Source organism: Podarcis liolepis (assembly GCF_965112155.1).
Source record: "Podarcis liolepis genome assembly, chromosome: 4".
NCBI classification, from domain to species: Eukaryota; Metazoa; Chordata; class Lepidosauria; order Squamata; family Lacertidae; genus Podarcis; species Podarcis liolepis.
This window is the reverse complement of record NC_139558.1, coordinates 2,819,081-2,842,046: the sequence shown is the minus strand read 5'-3', so window position 1 is coordinate 2,842,046 and position 22,966 is coordinate 2,819,081. Positions and strand designations below refer to the sequence as shown.

The 22,966-nt window shown below is 42.3% G+C and overlaps 1 protein-coding gene across 14 annotated transcripts in view; it reads right to left on the bottom strand.

The window, feature by feature from the left end:
- Positions 1–22,966, bottom strand: part of PCDH17 (protocadherin 17) — a 143,040-nt gene that overhangs the window by 65,394 nt on the left and 54,680 nt on the right. For 7 of the 14 annotated variants that reach the window (XM_083501094.1, XM_083501086.1, XM_083501093.1 and 4 more), the window contains exons 2-3: positions 22,235–22,293; positions 21,895–22,067 (exon numbers count right to left, since the gene is read on the bottom strand). In XM_083501094.1, the coding sequence (XP_083357220.1) occupies positions 21,895–22,067; positions 22,235–22,293 (232 nt within the window). Of the gene's footprint in view, positions 1–11,426; positions 11,582–21,894; positions 22,068–22,234; positions 22,294–22,966 lie in introns of all 14 variants that reach the window. The other 7 variants (XR_014525562.1, XM_083501097.1, XM_083501087.1 and 4 more) reach the window with 4 other exon arrangements.

Genomic DNA, 22,966 nt, shown 5'->3' with positions numbered 1-22,966 from the left:
TGATCTAAGAATAAAGGCATTGGGGTTAAGAGAGGAACCAAGAATTATAAAGTTTTCTTCTTCTTTTTCTACTCTTCTAAGTCCTGGTCCTCAGAATCTGACATGGAAGCTTAGGAAAAATGATTGCTTCCCCCACTTTCCCCTTCCAATCTTTATGACTAACCAAAGTTCAAAGCCTTCATTTACTCATCCAGGCTATTATAGCTTTCAGAAACAATAAGAAATTCTGTAAATTTCTGTACAAGTTCAGACCATCTCCCTGTCAATGCTGTACAGTATACAAGTTTGGGGTTCTTAGCAAATGCATGCTTGAAAGTTTCCCCACATGCTGATAACACCAGGTCTGAAAACTATTGGTACTCCTACCAAATACAGTCATACCTCGGGTTGAATGTGCTTCGGGCTGAGCGCGTTCGAGTTGCGCTCCGTGGCACGTTACTTCCAGGTTTCGCCGCTTGCACATGCGCATACGCTCAAAATGATGTCACGCGCATGCGCAGAAGCGGTGAAAAGTGACACGTGCGTGCGCAATGTGCAGTCGCTAGTTACGTTTGCTTCTAGACACGAACGGGGCTCCAGAACGGATCCCGTTCGTATCCAGAGGTACCACTGTACGGGAAAATGTGCCCGTCTGCCAAAACTGTATCCAGAACTGGACAGGAACTAGACTGCTCATTAACTTACACTGTATCACAAACACATTTGTACATACAGCTAGCTGAGCTGCTCAATGTCAATTTCTTATCGGAGGCTAGAGCTGATAAAAATCCATAACCCCAATGTTCTTCCAAGCTCTACCATACATCCCCCTCCCCATTTCATACTCATAATCCTGTTTTTATTTATAAGCTGCCTTGAGTCTCATCAGGGGAAAAGGCAGGGTATAAACAAATTAATAGCAACAACAACCCTGTAAGGTGGGTTAGATAAGATAAGAGACAGTGACTGACCCAAGTTTGCCAGAGTTATTCTAGAATATCCCTACCCAACTGGCTGGTGTACAAATGCTGTGTCAAACCCCAATTTTGAGCAGAAATTAGAGGGGAAGAATTTGTAGGGAATGTGTACCTGGACAGAGCAAAATGGAGTCCCCATGAGGTGTGACATGGAGGATTGGGAACCACACCAATTGCCTTGTGGCATTTTAAAATGGATAGTTCAATTTGTGAATTTGGTTTTGTCATGCCAAAAATTGGCTGAAGTCATATTTTGGTCTGCGTGTCCAAACATCATCCACGATGGCTGCCCCCACCTCAGGAACTCTCCTGTGGAGGCACCCCGCTGCCCTGAGGAGGCTTGAAAGGCTGTCCCTGAAGCCAGAACAGGGAGACGGAGCGCTGCACAGTTCTAGCTTGGGGATGCCGGGGCTTTATGGGGAAACCCCGGGCTTCCCCCTTCAGCCCCGAAACTGGCTGGGCTGGCTGGAGAACCCCCGGCTTCCCCATAAAGCCCCGACAAGCTCAGCCAGGGCTGGCTGCTTGCCAGGGCTGTAATTCAAGCAAAGGGAGAGCTGCTTGCACGCGTGTAAGCAGCTCTTACTCTGCTAGATGTACAATGTGCTGGAAGGATGGGGACTGCCCCTTCCGCCCCTCCTCCAGCTTACTGTGCCGGTAATTCCCGGCATTTCCTCCTTTTGCGCTGGTTCCACGAGGCAAGGCAGCTGAAATGATTTGATTCAGAATGTTTTTTACTTGTTTTCCTCCTCTTAAGACTAGGTGCGTCCTATGCTCGGGTGCGTCCTATAGAGCAAAAAATACGGTAACTGCTTTTTCAGCCACACTCCAACAGCTGCTCTGTGGGGACAATAATAGTGGCCTCTTATACGAGGCTATTGCGAGGTTTGCCGAGATAATGTATGTGAACACTTGAATTGTGCTATATAAATGCTAAGTATTATTATATTCCTGATGGCGTAGTGACCTTCAGTGAACAAATACATTAGTGCTAGATCTCCTAGAAAATATATAGCTGAGTTTAAAGCCACACTGCATGTCCTTATTTCTCTTTCTATGCTGCCTGCAGCAAATACACAAACCTTTCATTTTTTCTCCTTTTTTTGGCACACTTGTGGGTGGTGCAGCATAATCAGCCTGGATGAGTTTCTCTGCTGCTGGGCAGCTCAGATTATTCATATCGCTTACACTGCCTTTGAACTTTACTTGGGCATGGAATGTCCTTAGGTAATTTGACCCAAAGTGACTGCTCAAGTTTTGGGTTTGTTTTCTTTCTTTTTGTAAATCTTTGGGGTTATGAAAGAAACATTTTGCTGCAAAAAAGAGTGACTGCTAAGGTTAGAGACAGGCAATACTTTTTAAGATTATTAGAAGGTTGTTACATCACCAACCACAGTATACACACTAATTTCTTTTCTGTCACTGTCATTTGAGGTGATAGAGGTTTGGTGGATTTTTTAACATGCAAAACATTCTAACCAGAGGCAATAACAGCATGAACGTACGGGCCACAGGCAGCGATGCCTCTGTCATGCCACCTTCTACTGAATACAAATCGTAATCTACTTCCTTCAGCTTCAGGACTGGTTCATACAAGCTTAAACATTTCTTGATCTCTCTGCACTTGCTCCTGAACACTTGAGGTCAGGAATCTCAATGCATGAACAAACTCCACTGGAAATTATTGTATTTTAAGGTAATGTGAGGCAGTACTTAACTTATATCTGTGATGTTGTCCATCTCATGGTCCATTTATAAACATAAGTCAGTCAGGAAGGGGGACGTACGAACATTTATGGACCAGCCCTCAAAGAGTTTTGCAATCCTACATTTCTCACACAACCTCATCTTATGCTGGTTCTTTGTCTGTTTTTGGTGTAAGCAGAGCTTTTCACTGCAACAGCTAAAGCCTCATTCTGTGTTAAACTAATGGAGCAGGAACATAGGACTGACAAGTGACAATCTCTAGCTGCAGTCCTTCCCAGTAGTCCTTAGGATACGGTAGAAGGGTTCACTCAAGTGGTAGAGGAGAAAAAGACAGGAAATAGCAATCACTCCAGGTCTTTTGTAAGGTCTAGGGTGCTTGTAATCTACAAATAAATTAAACTTGAGTACAAACCAGTTTAATCCCATCAATGTCCACATAATTAACAACTTAACCTAATCCTAAACACATTACTTGATAATAGGTCCCTCTGAGTTTAATGGATTGAGGCATAATTAACTTAAATTCAGTCATTCTTCTGGGCTATTTAAGAGGAAACACAACATCCTCTAAAACCGTTCTCTGATCAGTTGTGCTTCTCCAACAGTGCTTATTTTTAACTTGAAACAAAAATAAAAATATATCATAGCTGCAAATGCATTTATTATTCAGTAATATGATGCAATCCGGTACACCTGGATTCGGAAATGAATGGGGAAGTCACTGCTTGGCTTGTGCAGAAGCCACCCAGTTCTGTGAACCATTAATCAAACTGAGCCAAAACAATCTTAAGCCAATGCATGTAACATTAGCAAGCATAAAAATGCCATTGCTTTGGCATGGTCATGGTATCAGATCATTATCAACAAAAATGCAGCACTGAGTCTCATCAATCCATACAAACAGTTTGATATTCACTCAGCAATGGTTTAACTCATTAAAACTTACAGAAAAGACCAATGCTTTGCATCTATATTTTAAAAATTAATTTTCCTAAGTGCTTAAAGTCTTTCACATACCTTGCCTCAGTGCTCTTTACAACAACCCTGTAAAGCAGGTGAATGCTATCAACTCCATTTGTTGTGAAGCAGCTGGGGGAGGGGCTGCTAAGGCTAAAGTGAAAAGGCTCAGGCAATTGCGCACATGGAAAATGTCTTCCATAAGCCATTGAGAACTGCTGGCCGGTGAAGTAGACAATATTTGGCTAGACAGACAAATAGTCTTGACTGACATATAATCCACACTGAAGCCCCTTTCATTTGTCAGGTATAACTGTCGTGGCACTTTCCACTCAAGCAATTGCCACGCAGAGAGCATCCTACACAATACCATCTCTTCCCTCTTCGTATTATGTCCCTGTGCTACATTACACCATTTAATTTGGGATATCAGTAATGAAATTGTGGGTGGTTCTTAAGTCACTTAAACACACACACACACACACACAGTCAGTGCCACACATGACTGTTATTGGTTATAACTGCATGGTAAGTAAGCAACATTTTAAAGCCTCCTTTTTGGTCTCGGGTGCACACATGCACTCCTGGGCAAATCATTACATGCCTAAAGAGTGCCTTGTGGCTTCCACTCCTTTGCAGGTAGCTTTTTCTGCTGTTCTTAATAGCATTCACTTCTGTCCATTCGTATCTCAAAATGGATCCTCAAAGAGTGGAGTTGTATGTTCAAGTAATCTGCATTGTAATTATCTATGGATTTTCAGCTACTATGAAATTAATAAAGTCATGATTCTGAACTGCAAACCTCTACCTTATGCTCAATAAAAATTGGTGGGGAGGGAAGAAATATGGTAGAATAGTTATTATTTACTTAATTAAAAGATTTTGAGGCTGCTTTTCTGGACAAATGTCCACCCAAAGGTGCTTATAATCAAAACATGAAAATATGAAAAGAAGAATAACACAGTTCAGTGTTCAGTAGAAGGGAATTTCATAATTGAAATGTTAGCAAAGGTGGCATGGGTGCAGGCAGTCTAATAATAGCAGGGCCAAACTATTTGTAGTTTTAAAGATTAACACCAGTACCTAAAATAGGGTCAGAAACTTGCTGGTGCAGCTATTATAATGTGCAGCTATTATAATGGAGGTACTACAGACCTTGCTTCCAACAGGACTCTGGAAGCTGAATTCTGGACCAGATGAAGTTTCCCAACCATATTTAAAGGCAACCCCACAAATAATACATTTCCGCCATCTGGTCTGGACATGAACAGAAAAGGGATTGCTGTGTTGTAACACAGTCCTCTCCAGACAGGGGTGTGGTTGGCAAAGCAGTCAAAAGTGGTAAAAAGCATTCTTGGTAACTGACCATCATTTGGGTTTCCATAATCGGTGCCAAATCCAGGAGTACCCTCACATCACATGCTTAGTCTTCCAGTGTCCAACAACAGCTGTAAAACACCTTTCAGAGCTGTGGACCTCTCTGCCCAGATCACATTCAGATGGTTATGATTCAACTTATTTCATGCACTGGTTTAGGGTGTGGATATAGTCTCATGCCTCTCATTATTATCTACTTGAAGAACATTTGGGCGTGTGGGGAAATAAATATTCTGTTTGGTTTTTCCTTTCTGACTCCTGATAAACACTTCGTGAACAGAATGCTCTATTTGCATACAATGCTGTGCAGCAGCGAGGGCAATACCTAAATCTGCTCCATCTGTCAGAAAAAAGAGAATGACAATTACCTCTAAAAACAAATCCCCCATGGTGAAAGCTGAAGGATAATGGAGAAAGGATGTAGTTCAATGCACACAGGGGTAGTGGCTTAAAATCTGCCAATAAATGGGATAAAATAGACTAGATGTGAATGGGTTCAATCATCCCTGACCATCACCACAGAAGCAGGAGAACAGGAAAAGGCATCTGACATTAAGCAAAGCTACTGAAGTCCACTGGTATGCACTGGGCAGTAGCACTTAAAAACAAGTCAATGTACGGTGGTGCAATGGGTTGGTGCATCTGGCTGTAACCAGAAGCTTGGTGGTTCAAGCCCACCCAGGGGTGGCTGTGGGCAAGACTGCTGTGCTGCAGAAGGTTGGAATGTCCCTTCCAACGCTACAATTCTATGGTTCTATTATTCTGTCCACTTCCATCCCCATGAAAAGTGAATGAGGAAAGGGCTCAATTATTAAGCAAAGCTGTGCAGGCCCACTACTGCACACTGAATATTCAAAAAATTGTCAGTAAAGTAGTGGATATAACTTTCTTCCAAAAAGAGCTTTTCCCACATGCCCAAGGATGAAGCGGGTGCGGGGGAGAGAAAGGTGGAGTAAAGGTTGCCAAACTACTCTGGCATGTTTGAAGCCATTCCCACCAGTAAGAGTGACAACAGAACAAGGTTGGTTCTCCGTGGGAAACAGCTGTGCCATCGCAATGCAAGAGCAGAACCTCTCCACTCCCAAATAATCATAAAACAAGTATGAAGAATGCCATAGTAAAGGGGCACAACTAGCACAACAGCTATAAATTGGGACATGCATCATGCAAATCACAAGCAAGAAAGAAGCAGCAGTACCATGAGGAAATGCTAATATGGATTGAATCTACCAAATGTGGATTTTAGATATACAGTACAGTAAGACCATAACTTACACAGGAATTACATTCCAGGGATTGTACATAAAGCCCAAATCTTGTATAGTCAAAACACACTGGGTGCAATGGTGGGTGGGATTGCCAAAGTCTTTTTCCCTGAACACGCCCCCCTTCTTTTTCTTAAACAATTTTTTTTTTTGCCAAATACATACAGCCGAATGCACACAAGTTAGATGTACATAAGTAGCAGGCTTACTGTACTAAAAATTAGTATAACGCATGCTCCTATGTTCCTACATCTGAGACATAGCATTTTGTCCAAGGTCACCCACCAAGTTCATGGCTGAGATTACATGCAAATATTTGAGCCAATGGCATCCTAGGTCACAGGACTACAACTTCACTGGCCTCACTCAGGTGGAGGACATTAGCAAAATGTATGCCTGGATCCCTGCTCAAAGAAAGATGTTTTGATGTCACAGTACAGGTTTGTCACAACACAGACGCTGCTCTCCCATTGCTGAACTGCGCAGCAGAGCAGATGGAAAGAAATGTAATTTGGCACACCGCCCATGGGAAATGGTGTGACATTTGCCCCTAACACCATGTAGTCACAAGCAGCCCCTTCGGAAGAAATTCACAGCAGAACCTCCACAATGAAAAGGGCATGCTTCTTCAGGAAAGGGGAAGAATCAAGAATAATGTATGTTGCTGGTGGCATATTTCCAGCAGAAATAACATGAATGCAGACTTTTTTAAAAAAATCCTTCCTGCTTTCATGAAAAGTGGGCTCTGGCAGCATGAAGGTCAAAAGGGTTTATTGCAGTGTATCATCAGCTGAATGTGGAGGGGGAAAATACCATCAAGTCATGGAATCCAATTAAAAGAACATAAGAAATACTCAACCGGATCAGACCTAAGGTCCACTTAGTTCAGGATTTTGTTTGCCCACAGTGGACCACTAGATGATTCTGAACAATCCCTGTCAGAAAGTGAAAGCAATGGCTTCATCTTCGGCAGGACGCTCTGCATTTGAACATGCAGATTGCTATGAGCTTTACGAGAGTCATTTGATTACACTTGGCTGCTACTCTGAACATCAAAGAACCCAAGTCCAGAATCTGGTCATCTGTCCTGGATGCTTCAGTTGAGATTCCTGCATTGCAGGGCACTGGACCAGATGGCCCTGGGGATCCCTCCCAACTCTACACTTCTATGCTGCTAATATTCCTCACCCTTTTTCAGCAATAGCAGACTGCCCCTTCTGCCTAAGCATCCTGCGTTCACAATCCAACTCCATTAGAATACAGTGGTGCCTCGCAAGACAAAATTAATCTGTTCCGTGAGTCTCTTCATCTAGCGGTTTTTTCATCTTACGAAGCAACCCTATTAGCGGCTTAGTGGATTAGCGCTATTAGCGGTTTAGCGGCTATTAAAGGCTTAGCGGCTAAAAGGCTATTAGCGGCTTAGCGGCTTAGAAAAAGGGGGGAAGGGGGGGAAATCGCAAGACTCGCAAGACTTTTTTGTTTTGCGAAGCAAGCCCATAGGGAAATTCGTCTTGCGAAGTGCATCGAAAAACGGAAAACCCTTTCGTCTAGCGGGTTTTTCGTCTTGCGAGGCATTCGTCTTGCGGGGCACCACTGTAATTATTTTTAAATAAAACATAGCCTCAAACTTACAATATTGTACATCTAAAATTATAGATTTTGGTTTCAAGTAAGCGTTGCCTTAACACCAAAGAAAACTTTAAAACTATTCTTGTTCACATTAGCAGTTTGGGGAGGGAAAGATAAGAGGCAAACACACTATATACATAATTTAAATATTTCTAGAAGCATCTTGAAAAAATTGCTGGCCGGGGTGGAAGATCCGCAATGACACTCACACCCTTCCCCTGATAAACCTACAGTTTGGTCTCTTGGGAAGTTTTTCTAGTAATAAGCATTATGGTTGCAAATTGTGGATTCCCAGTGGATTGTGCTCCTGATGGATCAGAACTTCCTGCCTCTACTTTATTGCCCCTTAAAACCCACCACCTGGAAAGACTGCCTTAGTGTGTTTCATGATTGGTCCGGGATTGGTCCAATCTGTACATCACCTATTTCCTTTATTCATATTTAGAGACTTACTATGGCCACAGCTCTTTCTCTATGTCTGCATAAATGCTCCACAACTATTAACTGTTGCCAAAGCACTCAGCAGTCCAGGCACACCCTCTCCACTTCTGCACCACCGCTAGCCTTCCTCGCAGACAAAAACCCTCGGGATGATGCAGTTTAAATTTTCCCCTTCTGTGCATTTTTCTTCAGAAAAGGAGGACATGGCCCATTGTCACATTTAATTATGTGCCTGTTCTAATTTTGTAATTTACATAACTGGATACACACACATACATAAATAGGCCTGCAATTTAATTCTAATGGAGTTCCACAACTAAGCAAGTTAAGTAGGTAGATTTTCATCTCTTTTATGGAAATTATAGGTTAAAGCATTCTTAAGAATGGTAATGAGCTCCCAAATATAATTGTATAGGTAACAAACAGGCAAATTTGATTTCCTTCTCCAGCAGAGGGCCAAAATGCCAACCCTGTCCCTCTACTTTTGTATTCCAGGTTGTTCACTCCTTCTGATTCTCACTCATGTAGACAAAAATATGTGACAGTTCCCTACTGTTTATAGGAGAATCTCTACTTCATTGAAGACATTCAAGCTGCTCTCATTCCCTCTTAACAGGGAACCCTCTGAGCTGCACTTGGTGGGAGGAGAGGAGGGATCTCAAACAGACAATTCTTAGCATTGTCACCAAACTACAATTCTCAAAATGAAGCCACAAAAGTGATATCAATCTGATACAAGTCTGCAGTGTGAAATATACCCTATGGTCAGATGTTTTAAAATACTATTATTATATTATATTATATTATATTATATTATATTATATTATAATATTATCAGGGACGCCGGTGGTGCTGTGGTCTAAACCACAGAGCCTAGGGCTTGCTGATCAGAAGGTCGGCGGTTTGAATCCCCATGTCGGGGTGAGCTCCCGTTGCTTGGTCCCTGCTCCTGCCAACCTAGCAGTTTGAAAGCACATCTAAGTGCAAGTAAATACCTTCCAGCGGGAAGGTAAACGATGTTTCCATGTACTGCTCTGGTTCGCCAGAAGCGGCTTAGTCATGCTGGCCACATGACCTGGAAGCCGTATGCCGGCTCCCTCAACTAGTAAAGCGAGATGAGCGCTGCAATCCCAGAGTCATCCACAACTGGACCTAATGGTCAGGGGCCCTTTACCATTTTATTATATTCTCATCTCCACTGTTTCAGGATGAAACTTGAAAAGCTTAAGTGAACAGCAAAACACAAGGTTTTTGTTTTTAATTTAGGATTTTAAACAGAAGGAAAACATTTTGAAACTAACTAAAACCAAGCAAACACACTACTATTTAAATGTGGACTATTCTCCATTTATTTCAATAAATTTTATCATTGCCAGTAACTTTTTATCCAAAATGCTGAAATAATGTTTAGGATGGAGTGGCCTGCACATATTCACATCATCATTTCTTAGTATGCTCTGTTTTCCAATACTTGGAAGAAACGAAAACAGCAGCACAAGGGGGACAGCGGAAGGGAAGCCCCTTCCCAGTCCAAGACTTATTCCCCTGCGGAGAGCCCCACTGCCTGAAGGAAAGGCACTTGCATCAACAAATTGGAAATTAAAATAAGGCTCCACATCCTTGTGTGAAAGCTCATGCCATCAAAATCGGTATGTCTTACTTGAGATGAAACACATTTCAGATGGGAAAGTTAATGTGAGATATTGTACATTGCTCCTCTTTCCACACAGTATTCTTTTTTCTTATTTAACCAGTGCTGGGGCCTCAGGGGTTACTCAGTGGCTCTCAGGACCAGGCGCAGAAATAAGTGCAAAACTCACTTTATCACCTGATATGTGCTGATTTCAAAAAGTGGAGATGGAGACTAAGGGAGTCTGTGCCTTGCCCTTTGAGATTCTGGCAAAGTGAAAATCAACACGAAGCCCGTTCAGGCCACAGTGGTGGTTGTTTTTCTGACTGGCTGACAACCCCACCAGCAACAGATTCCAGCAAGAACTGCATGCACATGACACTGTGTACTACAATTTACAAAAGAAACCTTGAACAACATTTTTTTTCAAGTGGAATGGTTCCTGAGATTTATTAAAATTTTTGATTAAACTTCTAAACTGAGCATGCAGTTCCTTAAAATACTTTAGCTGTGGCTGAAAGAACCAAGCATATTGTAAAAGACATCAGAAGTAGAGAAACCTGCTTAATACTGAACTGGACTATGAGATGGGCAGCAGCTCCCAAAGACTCAGGCGCTGCTCTGCCCTGAGTTTCTGTTTCAAAACTAGACCTGCCAGGAAGGAACCACCTCAGTATATGCAAATAATGTACCATATCATGTAGCTATGGCCCTTCTCGATTTTCTCATATGAATACAGCTAAGTCCTCTCTTCCCTACCAGCCTGGTATTGTGCAAGGCACCATGATAGTTCGGCCAGGCTTCTCAGTCTCATGCTTTACTTTCGATTGCCTTGCAGTTTGGCAGTTTCCAGGTCTCAATGGGCAGCACCACCTCTGCTTTTGCAAAAGTGGCTTACATGCAATGTGCAGAAGACTTTGATTTGAATGAATAGCTCATTTCCATTGCCCAGCAACTGATGCGGAAGCATCATAGCAGGGGAGGAACAGGCTGCATGGGACCACTCCCCCCCCCACGCATGCATGCCTCTCTGCATATGGAGGGTGAACAGAGTTCTTTGTGAATGGTTCTTTCACGAATTGGTTGGAGGTGGTTTTGCTAAAGTAAACATACACAGTACTAAAAGTACTGAATGAATTTTCAACCCTTCTACTCAGCTTTAAGCCACCTTTCTCCCCCAAATATTTTAAGGTAAAGCTGGAGAGATTTGGGACCTTTTTGCACTGAGTGTTGATGTGCTTCCCCTGACTGTAGTATTTAGTTGCTTAAAACACAGACATCAATCCGCAATCAAAATGAAAACTAAATCTCTATCGGAAAACCAGGGCAAGGGGTCCGCAGTCTGTACCTGCAATCTCCCTATCAACAATCCAGCCTGCTCTTCACCACTAGTTTCCTGAGTTAGATGGAAGTGAAGATGGGAATTGCGTGCACGTCCTAACATACAACAGCAAGGCAGTTTCTTACCTGACCTTGTTAGGGGTAACCAACTTGGAGAGGATGGTACTCTTGGACATAAAGTTTCTTAGGTGGAGTCAGAACAAGGAGTGCAGTCTGACAGCTACTCTCATTTTGGGCACAGAGAGAATGAGAGAGAAGATGTTCTGTCCAGGGGGAAAAACCTATGGGAGGAAGCAATGGTGAACAACATTTCACAGATTGTGTCATTTTAGAGTGGGACTCCCAAACTAGGCCACGCTCACAGTTAGGGAGGAAATCACCAAATGGTGAAAAAATCAAGGAAGTATTTCAGTTTACATGCTTTGGGGTTGTAAATTGATTCATATTGTATGAACCGAGGATTTGCAAAGAACATATTGGTGATCAAGGGGGGGGGGAGTTCTAATTTACAAAGTGAGACCACCCTACCCAATATTTAACCTGGCCAATTTCTAGGTATTTATTCAAGTGCTTCCAATTTTATTTTGTTTTTCTTTTATGAGCCAATGGATAAATATCACCGGTGGCATTAGGAAGTTCAAATCATACTGGAGACTCAAAGCCTATTAAGGAATTCAAACCTATTGTTTTGAAAACATAGCAAAGCCCTGGATTTCAGAAGCTGTCACTCTTTCTTATTCATGGGAAATTTGTTGTGCAAATTTTTTTTATATAAATTATAGTAAGAACATTTTCCAAGGGTATGATACCAGCAACCTTGGCTGTTAGTTTCACAATTGAGATCCAGGGTATATCTACACTACAAATTTGTATTGTTTCAATATCAGTTTGTGTGTCATGATTAAAAATTCCTGCATTGCAGGGGGTTGGACCAGATGACCCCCCCAGCTCTACAATTCTATGATTCTATTACTCCCCCTGCCCCTGCCCCACCCATAATGATTATTGAGAGTTGCTATTAAGTGAGTGCTGTTCTGGAGATCTCTAGCGTCCTAGCTCTCTCTCCCACAATCACGCAGATTGAAGAGTTCAGTGGTGTTCATATGATCCCAGCTCCATTATCATGTAGGTCAGTGAATTAGAAATTGTCAATCTATGGTGACATTAATGACCTAGATCCCAATCATGGAACTGAATCATGAGTGTTTTATATTTGTACAAATTTCTATATTACTTTTTGGTGAGCCAATTTGATTTTTTTAAAAATAAATAAATAAGATAGACTCTTTTACAATAATTAAATGAATATGAAACCACTGACAAGATCCAAAGTGAGAATTTGTAGATCTCATTGATTTCAGTAGCAGAGATTTAACAACTTAACATTTTCACCAGGAAAGTTGAAGCTGCAGTTCTATTGCCCCTTGGAGGGATTCATCAGACTTCCCTCTGCAATGCCAGAGCAAGAGAGCGGATGTCAGATGACCCTTCCCACCGCCACAGCAGCTCCCACTGCCCTGGTTCTACCAACATCAGGAGGGTCAAAAGGGGTGGGGCATCACGAAAAGAGTGGGGAACTCTTGTAGAGCTGGAAGGGACTCGGAGGGTCATCTCATCCAACCCCTGCAACGCAGCCTTTCAACCCTGACACACAAACCTCAACCCTGGGAGAGATTCCTGCCAGCTCAGGGCATGCCATAAATCCACCCCATTCATTGTTTTCAGTGGAGGGGGCTGCTTTTTAAAGGGGAAAGGACACTGGAGGACTAGAGAGCTCCTCCGGCTTTACTTCCACTCTGTCAGTGTGTGACCCAAGCAGGACATTAGTGGGCAATTAAACTGCCTTCAGTTTCCTCACCACAAGCAGCTTTAAGATTGTCCCACCAGTCTTTGGACCAAGAACGTGCCAAATATATTTTCCTGATTCTGAGCACCACTGCAATCACATGTCTTTATTGCGTGATTCAGTTGGCAACTGATGGCCCAATTCAGCAAAAGCCAAGGTTTCGTAGATCTGCTCAATGAGGTTCACTTGCAGCATGAATGGAAGGAAACATTTCCAGCAATGAGGCAGTGTATGCCATAAGCCGCCCCCTCGCCCCCCCCCATGCTAGGCTCCTGCTTTGTTCCTATACAGTGGTACCTCGGGTTAAGAACTTAATTCGTTCTGGAGGTCCGTTCTTAACCTGAAACTGTTCTTAACCTGAAGACCACTTTAGCTAATGGGGCCTCCTGCTGCTGCCACGCCGCTGGAGCACAATTTCTGTTCTCATCCTGAAGCAAAGTTCTTAACCCAAGGTACTATTTCTGGGTTAGTGGAGTGTGTAACCTGAAGTGTATGTAACTCGAGGTACCACTGTAGTTCTCTGGAGTGGTGCTGGGTTATTAAGCTCTGCTCTCAAGACCAGGTTCACAACTTGCAGCATTATGCCTATAGCGGTCATTGGGCAAATTAACCATGTGAATGGCAAAGATGAAACAAATTTGAAATGCAGAATTTGGCTTCATAGCTCAAGCATAATACTGAGCTTGAAAGTGTGAATTTAGGGGGGAAATGGGATAGGTGGCTTTCACATGTACGTAATGGAATGCAAGAGACAAATAACAAATAATGGATACTATTTTCTGGCACTAAAATCTAAGTTTCAGAGATTGAGAAAACACTGAATCTTGAAAGTTGATTTGTAAACTTTAAAACTTTTATTATTTCCAGATCTGATTTCCCAATTTAAAACCTTAGAACTTTATGATATGATACTATTTATTATCTGTTCCACTCTGATTGTTTTGGTGTACATATGGTAGCTGAATCACACACAGAGTTTGCCTCATTCTCTTCAATTAGTCAAGGAACTACTCATGCATTCAGTGGAGATTCCTTCCAACAGAGAAACTTCCAAAATAGCCTCTGGGAGCATGGAATTCCTCTTCCACTTTGAAGCTCCATAAAGCATGTCTCACGTGATAAGAGTTCAGATTTATTTTCTTGTTTAGTTTGGCTGATAGGATTACATGTAGAGTTTTTTAAGCTGTTTGTGATTTCATCTGCATTAGGTATTTGATAATGAGGCTGGTGCTGTGGATTTTGCAACAGTAGCTGGAAGCTCTTTTCCCTACGATGCTGCTGATGGTTTACATCTAAACTGTACTTCCTATCAAAGCAAAGTATCACAAGGCTTTCTAGAGACATTTTTAAAAATCTTACTGTTGGGCAAGAATGGAAGAATTCTAAATAATGAAGGCTTACCTTCTTCCAGACCCTAAATCAGGCCGGCAATTGTGAAATTTTTAGAGGTGAGGTGAGAGACCCCAATGCCTCACTTTTCTCCCTCTCCTTTTGGTAAAAAGCAGTGACCTGACACTCTACACCCCACCACCACTACTGCTCCCAGCAGAAACAACACCAAGCGTTAAGTCCCACATGTCTCTTCGTTGTTTCTAAACCAGGCCTGTAAAACTTTTGATCCACAAGGCCAAACAAATGTGGTCCATCAGTCCTGATTTGTTGCCTTATTGGGACTGCAAAAAAGGGGAAGCACTTGCCAGAGCACAGCACAGAACAATGTTTGGTGGACCGCAAGTGGCACCGGCCAGCCCTAAATTACACTCCATGCAGGTGGGGAAATATATCCCCAACACACCCTTTGGGTTCTAGGCTGAAGGGAAGCTGGTTCCCTTCAGTGGCCTAATCACCAGTTAGCTGAGAGATTGAATTGGTTCCTACTGGGTTTGAGGGTTTGGAATGTTCTTTCTTTCTTTCTTTCTTTCTTTCTTTCTTTCTTTCTTTCTTTCTTTCTTCTCTTTCCCCTTCCTTCCTTCCTTCCTTCCTTCCTTCCTTCCTTCCTTCCCTCCTGTTTTCTAATTTTACCTTTCCTACTGTTTGGATACATAGACTACCCAGATTTGAATATGGAAAGCACCCCCTAACCCCACCCTACTTTACAAAATTGAGATGAGAAGATGCCAGCAGTAACTGGAATGTTTCGCTTTGGAGCACATCTACACAGCAAGCTTATATTGGTTTTGTACCAGTTCTCCTGTCCAGTTCCCAAAATAACACGGAAATTAAAGTTTAGTGGTGGTGCAGATCGTTTTCTGTTAGAGATAACTATATCTCCCTATGGAACTTCCCATGATCCCTTGAGGTAAAACTAAAACTATTTGGAGCTTCACACAAGCCTTCTTCAGGCATTATTCTCAAGCCCCTGAGAATAATCACAGGAGGGAGGACACAGGAGGGCCACACACATTTGCCCTGCTGCTTTGTCCTGCACCAGCCCTCTCCCCCCGCAAGACTGTCTGCTTGTTGAGGGCATGTCCACAATGTAGGTTATTCCTGTGAACTAGGACCCTGAGTATTTGGGGTTCCAGGTCCACCTACATGCATCCAGTGGGTTAAGCTTCTGTGCACGAAGGCAGGGAAAGCACAAGTGCTCCTGCCATTCTCCCTCACTCAGTTATCACATTTGGCAATCCCTGGGCTGCCATTATGGGAGGATGGGGAAGTATTCCTGCCTTACTTTAGATTCCACATGGTTATGCCTTTAGATGGAGACCTGCAGCACAATGCCAAATCCCAGCAAAATGCTAGTTAACAAAGCAGAGTTCAATTCTGGTAACGCGGCTTGACGAGGATTTTTTGTGGGGGGAGCACACAGTCTAAAAATGAGGCACAAACAAAATGTCAAGCTGAACAATTTCCCTTAAAGAGTAGTAAACATATGGAGGGAGCTGCTTAGTAAGTCCAGTGAATCAGAGAGCATAAATAAGCTTATGAGACAGCTAGACATTTTTATAGAAAGAGTAGGTAGAGACTTTCTTCAGATAGCTAGAGTGAAGATAACTTAAAGGGGACATGCTTGGTTATTGCACAAGACTTTCTGTCCCAATGATTATGCTTTCTTTTACACAAGCTTTTTCTCCTTTAGGCCACCTGCCAAGATTTATCAAAGCACCCTCATTTTTTATTCTCCTTCCTTTATTTACATTTACCAAGGAGGCTAGCACAGAGCAAATATTGCTATCTGTGGAGCTTTCTTTTTAAGCAACATTTCCTGAAGAGCAGATATTCTTGGGTTTTCTTCTTCATTATTCCTTCGTTTTCAACCAAGCCTTGTCAAGTGAGATGAGAATCGGGACTGTGTTTGTTTAGCTGAGCAACTGGAAGATTAAAGCAGACACACAGTGGCATTCCCAAGGATTTCAAGCCAAGTTAAGAGATGTGTCTTTTATTTTATTTCCCTTCTACAAAGTTTGAACATCACAGGCAAATAATAATAATATGGCTTCTCTTCTGATCCACTGATCAGAAAAAGCACCGTGCTGGACCAATACAACCTGAGAGCTAAGGGGAGCAGTGAGATGCCTGAAGCATCTTCTGTTCTGATCAAAGCAACTTTGCATGTGATGTGTCTCCACAGTTTGAAAGAATGACTCTTGAAGTATGTGGTGTGACCAGTCATTTGCTAAGGGAGGTCATAGACTTTGTGATCCTAAAGTTCAGGATCACTTCACATGTGGCAGTGTAGAATGAAAGTGTGTATATATCACCAGTGCTGTTTTTCTAGAAAAATAGATGGCAGAGCTCACCATGAACTTCTCCCTCATTCTCTTAGAATGGCAATGGCCCCCACCTAAGAGGGGCCGCAGCTGAGCTCCACTGAGCAAGTCACACACCCCACCATGTGCAGCCAACAACAGCTGACTGCAATGTATAAAAAGATACATAGCCACAGGGCAGGAGCTGATACATCCCCAGAAAACTGTGAAATGATCCTTATCTGAGCTCAAAAGAGGCGGCTTCCCTTTTCAAAGACACTGGGACCCTGTTACTCCAGGACAGGGATGAGGAACCAGTGGTGTTCCAGATGCCGCTGGACTACAGCTCCCATCAGATCCAGCAACGATGGCCAAAGGGAAGGAATGCAGAGCAAGGCTATACTAGAATGGGAGGAGCCATTCAGGTCACTTCTTCTGGTTTGGCTGTTGCCATTCTGCTGGCTTGAATAATTCCTCCATACGCAAACACACCAACAGACTTAGCATTATAAAAATTTCTCTTTAGCGTTTTATTTACTTTCACATATGCTAAGGAAATAACTATTAGTCCTTATATTTATAAATGTGTGTACTTTTCTCCAAAATTGAGATGCAGCAACCTCCACAATTCTTTAGTTATGTAGCCTGGGAAGGGAGAATAATTAAAGAAAATTCAGGGACAATCTGTTCTCAAAATGGTATCGGAAATCATTAATGATGCACAGCCACACAATGAGTTCAGCATTATTAAACCCTCGGTGCCTCTTTCCTTTAACCTTTTAAAATATATTCTTTCTCATTTCCTGTTTTTGAAGATGTACAGTAAGGGTTACTGTTACGCCTTGAAGTACATCTGTCAAACACCTTCTGCTCCCGCAGGCACCCTCAGGCACACATTCTTCCTGGGTATCCATCCAAACACATAAAACACACAAATAGTGCACATACCCACAAGCATTAATCTTTCCATCTCTTGGGTATTTAGAAGAGTAGACCAGTCCAATCTACACGCCAAGGATGGAAGAGTTAATACCAGCTGTTTGCATGAGCTGGTTCCAGAATATGGTGAAACACTTTGCCTGAACACTTTGCATTATCACTCATATAAGCAATAGTGATGGTTGACTAAACCTGGTTTATTTTGATTTTTTTAATATTTTGCTTCGTAGGACAACTTGCAGTGTTGTTTCTTCTAACAGCGTGAGCCTATTTTTTATATATTATATTGGTGTGACCTATTGACCACTTTCTTCTAAGCCCTGCAGAAACCTTGAAATTGTACTGCATGCAGCCTCCACCTTCCTCAGCTCACAGCCTGCAGCATCCCAACCATAACTCATAACTTTTGCCCAAATTTTGGCAAGCAACTCTGATCAATGGGAAGAAGTGAGAAAAACTCCCCCTCTTGCCTACCCAGCCTGATTTGGGATATAGTTTGGACAGACCATATTATTTATCTGGATACATGAACTCGTATTCCTCAGTAGGAATAGAAATCAGGTACCTCACAGGTGCCACTGGTGAGTGCCAGGATTCTGTTTCTGGGCCTAATGGAACACATGTTGGGCATTCCCTCACCTGGTGCCTTCCAGATGTTTCAGACTGTAACTCTCAATAGCCCCAGCTAGCACTGGAGAGCATCAGAGTGAGAAAGGCTGATCACATCCCTCAGGGTCTCCAAAATGGATGCAATTAGACCAGAAGAATCTACCTGCAACTCTGAACATTTCTGACTTTCCTGTTGATTACATACAGAATTAAAGAGGGCAACACTTTCCATGATATTTAGGGAAAGCAACATATGGTGGGCATATCCTGTTCACCAGTATTTTGACTTTCACTCTGCTTTTTTGCATCTATAGGCATTGTCCACTGTAGGTTTCTTCAGCCACTGCAACAAACAGGACTTGCAGAAAAGCACAGTTGTGGGTTCTCCTATTCATTTAAATGGAACGTGAGAGAGAGCAAAAAGTACCTGGGAGATCCAAGCTCATGCATTCTGCAGACAGCAAATATATAGACCGGATGTACAAGGTTGTGGACAGGGAGATGAGAATCCCAGATTCAACTCCCCATTCAGCTTTGAAGCTGTTTTGTGGCCCTTGGACGAGTCTCAGTATTTATCCATTTATCCTACTTCACAAGGTTGTTGTGAGGTTAAATTCTAAATCTTCTTCAAGGAAGGCTGGCATAAAAATGTAAGAAAAAATTTACAGAAATCCCTTTAATTTTCCTACAAAATCCACCAGATTTCTTGTTGAAGCAAGGCTTTTAAAAGCTACTATGAATTTCAGTGTAGATAAAATTTGATAGCAGCTAGGAAATGAAAAAAACCTTCCACACTCTTTCCCCAGCAAATGTAGTGAAGCTTTTAAAAATGTTCCTCATAATGCCAAAATATATTCTATCTGGCACAATTCTTCAACAGCTGTACAACCCAAGCTATAGAACAGTTTGGAAGTCTTATTCTGTGTTTTTCATAGTAAAATAAATTAGCAGGTATATATGTTAGAAGAGATTTTTTTAGAGAGAAATATTTACACAGAATAGTGGTTCAATTATAAACCAAGAGTCGCTATGCAAAGGGGGGAATTTGGCATCTATCATTTGGAAAACAAGGTCATGAGGTCCTCCCTTGAATGAATGAGGAATAAATTACAATGCAGCATTCTAAATATTCTACATGGAAACAAAATCTTATTGCATTCTTGACATGATCAAGAAAAGGAAGCCAAGCGTGCATTTGCTGATGAATGTGGTACAACTCTGGCTGTGCTGGAGGCAAAAATCTAGTTCTAATTAATCACCAATTAATAGAAAGCTTAGAATGTATTTTTGCTTAATTATAAATATAGCTTCTCATTAAGAAAGACTTAATTAATCAATTTTTAAAACATCCTCAGTGCTGTGAATCATTTTCCACACAACAAGCTGAAATGACTAATGGAGATGAGAAACCAAATTCAAAATATTTCAGCTGTGTTCCTCCTCACTGCTTGGAAGCGAAATGTACAACACACACACACACACACACACACACACACACACACACACACACACAGCTGATATACTCAGTTTAACTGGCACTGATAGGAAATAATGGGTTTCTTTTGAAATAAACTTACTCTTAGCAAAAGGGAGCATAAACCAAATCAGACACAGACTTTGGCGAAACAGAGTTGCTTTTGTCTCTGTAAATATACCCCAGTTGAGAACAGTCACCGCTCTGCTGTACATCACTCTAGCAGTGTCACAGGCACCTGTCAGTAACTTCTTTGTAGCTTGTAAATGAAATGATTTACTAACTAGGGGCCAGGTCGTGGGTGTGCCAAGGATCTGCACAGCTTCCACTTATTTTAATGAGACAGGGGTTTTCAAACTGCGTTTCAGGGAACTCCTGGGATTGTTTGGAAATTTGTCAGGGGCTTCCTCATGAGATTAACCATGGTGGACAAATTTCTCTGAAAGACAACTTGCCCCCGGAGACTAACCTTCCTCTGCCATGTTCTAAAGTGAGTTCTAAAGGGCCTGGAATGGTGCCTGGCAGGAGCTGTGTATCTCAGAACAGGATACAGAATCCTCCATAACAGGAGAAGCCAACGCAGTGCCCTCCAGATTTTGCAGGACTACAATTTCTATCATGCTGACTGGGGCTGATGGAGCTGCAGTCCAGCGACATCTGGAGAACACCATGCTGCCCACTGCAACAAGCATGAATATCTGGCAGGTGCTCCGGGTTCTCAAGCAGGCAAATTAACGAGTGTGTTGCAAGAGGTTGCAATTAAAAACAAACAAACACGGCAAAGGAACAGATTGAGGGCTCAAGTTAGAATCCACTGAAAAAATTTGAACCTGCATCGCACTAGCACTTGGTGGAGTGAGCCCTGTGTCGTGATTTGATCATTTAGTAGCACAGGCAACTCCTCGTTTACACATTCTCTATTTGTGCACAACTGTGCACACAGATGTTGCCAGGATCCTGGAAGTTGAACCCGGAAATGGGGAACACCCTGGAGAGGAGTCTTGGCTCCTGAGGAGACCCTTCCTAGGGCCCGAAAAGGACATCCTCTTCAGTCTCCTCGAAGGGTCTCCTCGAAGGTTCTTCCCTGCCCAGCAGCTGAGCTGACCCAGGCAACTGCCCATTTTACGAGACTTTGCACATGGGGGTTCGGAACACAACCCCCGACTCTTGAGGTTGCCAACAATGTTTTATATTTGATAATGAAATCAATCTTGGAAACAAAAAACATGAAGCCACCATTAGTTGGAGTTGGTTCTGATTTCAAATGTTTATCCTGCCAAATTATCATAGCAAGTGAAAAAGGAAAAGGATAACCATACTGTGGCCATATTTTTCCACGCAATAAATGCAGCTATCACATAATATCTTGGGTCCCATGAGCTTTCTAACCATGAGTCTGTTATCACAATTAAGCATTTAGGCAAGGAATATTCCACCGATGTGGTGAAGGGGGCCAGCTGTGATGATCAAACCATTGCTCTAACTGTGTAAATCCAACTTCACTCTTTGGGACAACACTAAGGAAAAACAGCAGCAGGCTATCCATTTCTAGAAGTCCTCAAGAACATAAAGTCAGGATCCAAAGAGCGGCTTTGTATACACCCGGTGAGATTTTTGCTTTTTCTGTCTTTAAATATCAGGCCCATATGCCATATCACAAGATACTCCCGAAAAGTCCCAAGACCTCTTTGCAGATGTGGAGCTAGTTAAAAGCCTCTCTGGATCCCAGGGGGGAAACACCACTATTACTCGTTAATACATGGCTTGTTGGGGCTGAACAGGCATTATAACTGTCTGTTCCAGTTTCTCATTATTATATACATATGTGTATATACACCAGTATATTTATATGTGTGTGGTATATGCATACAAACAGAGAGAGAACATGTTTGTGTGGCAAGTTGGCTGGAAGATTTAGTGCTGCATCTGATAGCATTATCAGTGGGCTTGCCTATCTACTGCCAGAACAGAAGTAATAGGTTTCTAATCATTGCTTATGCTGCAGACGTAGCAAGCGGTGGCTGCTTCACTCACCTGGTTCGAGCGGCTGGCTTTTAGTCGAAGTCGCTTTCATCTTGAGGGCCTCTCTCACCGACATGTCACAACAGGAGCCTTTGTTGGTATCCTGGTCACTGTCTGCTTGGTCACTGTCCCCATGGCCACTGTCTCTCAAGCTGGCTCTCTCAGGGTCCTTGAATGTGGAGCTACTGATATTTCATGTATGGAAGGAAAGAGAACAAGAGAGAAAGGGGGAGAGAATGTGTTAAACTTGTATTTATTTTCCCCCACCCCATTTGAATTGTTCTTTCTGGCAAAGGAATTTCTGAATAGGATGCAAATGGGGAAGCCGAGAAAGTTATTTAATAGGCCTTACCTTTGAACAAACTGCTGCCTGCTGCCCATGTAATTGGGCTCTGCGGGAAAATTGTCTGTCTGTGAAAGAGAAGGGAAAAAACATATCTAGTTGCACACTGGACAAATCTCCTGCAGAGCAACAAGATTTCCTAGAGGAGGAATGATTAATAATTCAAAAATAATTTCCCCCACCCCTTAATGTTCAGATTTGTACATTTTAATTAAATTGCAAAATGCTGGTATATCATTATGCACTCAGAACAATTAAGTGATACTGGCCCACAAATTACCTGCTGAAACAAACAAGGAAGATTTACATAAGTGACATGGAAATATGGCTTGTAATTAACCAAATCCTAAGCTCATCTTAAGATTTGTATTAAGGCAAGTTCAGATCACCACATTTTGTTCACAAGTATTTACTGTTATGTATCACCTTTTGCAGATGCAGTAGAAGCTCTCTTGACAAACAGCAAAAAAAAACAAAACCCAGCTGGAATATTCATTTTGATTTATAAGCAGATGTTGGAGAAGGTTCCAGGCTAGCTAGTTTTAAGCCCCCTGATATGATAGATTTCAGCCCCCTCCCCTGTCCAGTGAAGAACTATTCAGTCATGTAGCCCCACAACCTTACTTGATTGACTGCAGTCTGAATGAAGCAGCACAGCTGAGCAACAATTGTACCACACGCTTAGAAAGGCTCTTCTCCAGTCCATGTTAGTAAGCTCACACAAAGGCTTCAGTCAACAGA